The sequence below is a fragment of the Bison bison genome, unplaced genomic scaffold, assembly GCF_000754665.1.
Source record: "Bison bison bison isolate TAMUID 2011002044 unplaced genomic scaffold, Bison_UMD1.0 scf7180017859153, whole genome shotgun sequence".
In the NCBI taxonomy this organism is placed as follows: Eukaryota; Metazoa; Chordata; class Mammalia; order Artiodactyla; family Bovidae; genus Bison; species Bison bison.
Genome location: NW_011489725.1, coordinates 92,241 through 95,046, shown reverse-complemented (window position 1 = coordinate 95,046; position 2,806 = coordinate 92,241). Strand labels below are relative to the sequence as shown.

The 2,806-nt window shown below is 47.8% G+C and overlaps 1 protein-coding gene across 1 annotated transcript in view; it reads right to left on the bottom strand.

The window, feature by feature from the left end:
* Window positions 1–348: 348 nt before the first annotated feature.
* LOC104981581 (thioredoxin reductase 3-like) overlaps window positions 349–2,806 on the bottom strand; it is a 24,773-nt gene continuing 22,315 nt past the window's right edge. The window contains exon 11 of the mRNA XM_010830760.1: window positions 349–480. Coding sequence (XP_010829062.1) covers window positions 400–480 — 81 coding nt within the window. The 3' untranslated portion in view covers window positions 349–399. The remainder of the gene's footprint in view (window positions 481–2,806) is intronic.

The window sequence follows — 2,806 nt, the reverse complement described above, 5'->3', positions numbered from 1 at the left end:
GTGACACCATGGACTGCAGCCTACCAGGCTCCTCCATCCATGGGATTTTCCAGGCAAGAGTACTGGAGTGGAGTGCCATTGCCTTCTCCAAGAGCTGAACATACTGCTTTGGAATTTTCCTCCTTGCCTGATCAAGGACAGACAAATTCATTCTGAACAGAAAGTGGATGCATACATTTCCACAATTATTTTTTACAAGTAACTGCTTAATGCATGAAATGTTTAAGGAAAACATTAAGAGTTATCAACTGATTAATGAAATAACTGATAATACAGAGCTGACAGATTACTTACTACAAAATAAATTCAGAGCACCTCAGTAATGAAGTCAGAATTTCCCAGGGACGATCTGTGGAAACACTGAGCTTTGAGCAGGGCTGGGCGCTAACACCAGGGTACTTACTTCTCACTGACGTTCACACCAATCTTCTCCAGCCCTAACTTCTTCGTACAGGAGTCACGACCAATTGCTAACAAAACCTGCGTTTAGAGAGACGACAGAAACACAGATCATCAACGCCAGGAACGAAAACCAGAACATCACGATGAATCCTTCAGAAGCTGATAGGAGAGTAACAGAATGTCATCAACAGCCTGTGCCAATCGATTTACAGTTTAGATGAAACAGATGCCTGCAGAGACAGACTTTACCAAACTCACACCACAGGACTCAGTGACCCTACGGCCAGGCTGCACCACGCCCCCTCCCCTAACTCGTGCCGAGGCACTGACCCCCAGGGCCTCGGAATGCGACTGGATTTGGGGACAGGCCTTTACAGAGTCGATTAAGGTACAACAAGGCCATTGTTCAGTCGAGAAGTCTTGTCTGACTCTTTGTGACCCCATGACCTTGTAGCCCGCAGACCCCTCTGTCTATGGAATTCTCCAGGCAAGAATACTGGAATTAATGGGTAGCCATGCCCTTCTCCAGGGGACTGAACCCCTGTCTCCTGCGTTGGCAGGCGGACTTTTCTACCAGGGCAGTGTCCTAGTTCAGAACACAACAAAGTACCTGGATGAGGTTCCTCTCAGTCCTGGAGGTCAGACTCCTGAGACCCAGAGTCCGCAGGGCAGCCTCCTCTGAGGCCTCCCCTTGGTGCGCAGATGGTCACTCTCCTGAGACCCAGCGTCCGCAGGGCAGTCTCCTCTGAGGCCTCCCTCCTTGGCGCGCAGATGGTCACTTTTTCCTTGTGACCCCGTGTGATCAACCCGTAGATGCTGTGGCAGCTCAGGCAGATTAAGGGCTTCATACTCACAGAGACCAAGTCCACGGTGCATAAACGTCTCCGAGAGTTAACTCTGGGGCCAGGTGACCTTGTTAGTAAAGTGCACGCGACACGAGAAAAACACCGATGACACATGAAGCCTCCAGGACAAGAAAGAGGCGCGACATCCCAAGGCCTGTTTGTGAGGCGTGAACATCTGACACAAGGTCAGACAAGGGCAGTAAAAAGAAAAGAAAACTTGAGAGGACCCCCCTGGTGGCTCAGTGGTTAAGGATCCACCTGCCATTGTGGGGGGCACAGGTTCGATTCCTGGTCTGGGAAAAGCCCGTGTGCCGAGGGACAACTAAACCCCTGGGCCACAGCTACTGAGTCTGGACGCTGCAGAGCCCACGCGCAGCAGCAAGAAAGGCCGCTGCAGTGAGAAGCTCACACAAGGCGAGGAAGAGCAGCCCCCAGTTGCTGCCACTGGAGAAAGCCTGCATGCTGCAACAGAGACCCAGCGCAGCAAAACACTAATAATTCAAAACAAAGAAAATCAGAAGCCAACACTCCCCATGAACGCAGACGCCAGCTATTTAACGGACGCCAGCAAATAAAATAGAGCAACATAAATACAGGACAACTGATCGTGACCAAGTGTTTTGGGCTTTGTCCCAAAATACGAATCTAGTTTAACATACAGACCAATCAATGGAATTCATCATTTGAACAGAATAAAAAAGAAAAAAACTTCCTCATCCCAATAGAAGCTGGGACAGCATCTGACAAAACTAAGCGCCCTTGCGGATTTCAGAAAATGCCTTGGAGCTCTAGGCCTAGAAGCACACGTCCCCAGCCTCACAGAAGGTCTGCAGACGCCTGAAGGCGTACACGCTCGCAGCGGAGACAGGCCTCACCCACCCGAGACGGGAGACCCTCACAGTCTCTGTTCGGTACCCGTGGATTCTCAGCCAGGGTAACGAGGCAAGAAAAGGAAACGAAATGCACAAACTGGAAAGAAGAAACCAAACTACTGTTTTATGCAGAACAAATCCTAAGAAGGGCAATACAGAAAAATCATGTGTATTTCTACGTACTACCAATTAACCGCTGAATATTTAAAAACTTAAAATGTCATTTGCAGAGATTAAAAATATGAAGTACTCAGAGATACATTTAACAGAAACATGAAAGACCTCCAGAGAAAAATGATAAAATGCTGCTGAGAGAAACTAAAGAGCCTGCAAACATAATAAATGGGAAAAACACAGAGGTTCGTGTACAGGAAAAATCACTGCTGCTGATTTAAGATGCCAGTTTTACCAAACTCATCTACATAAGCAATACAATCTCAGTCAAAATCCCAGCAGGCTTCTTCTTCAAAATTGGAAAGCTGGTTTTAAATTTATGTGGAGGAAGCCACCTAAGTGTCCATGGGATAAAGAAGATGTGGTGAACATATGCCATGGAATACTGCTCAGCCACAAAAAGACAGTGTGCCACTGTAGCAATGTGGACAGACACAGAGATGATCGCACTAAGGAAGGAGACCAGACGGACAAGCATCTCCTGGTCTCACCTACATGCAGAATCCTAAAGAA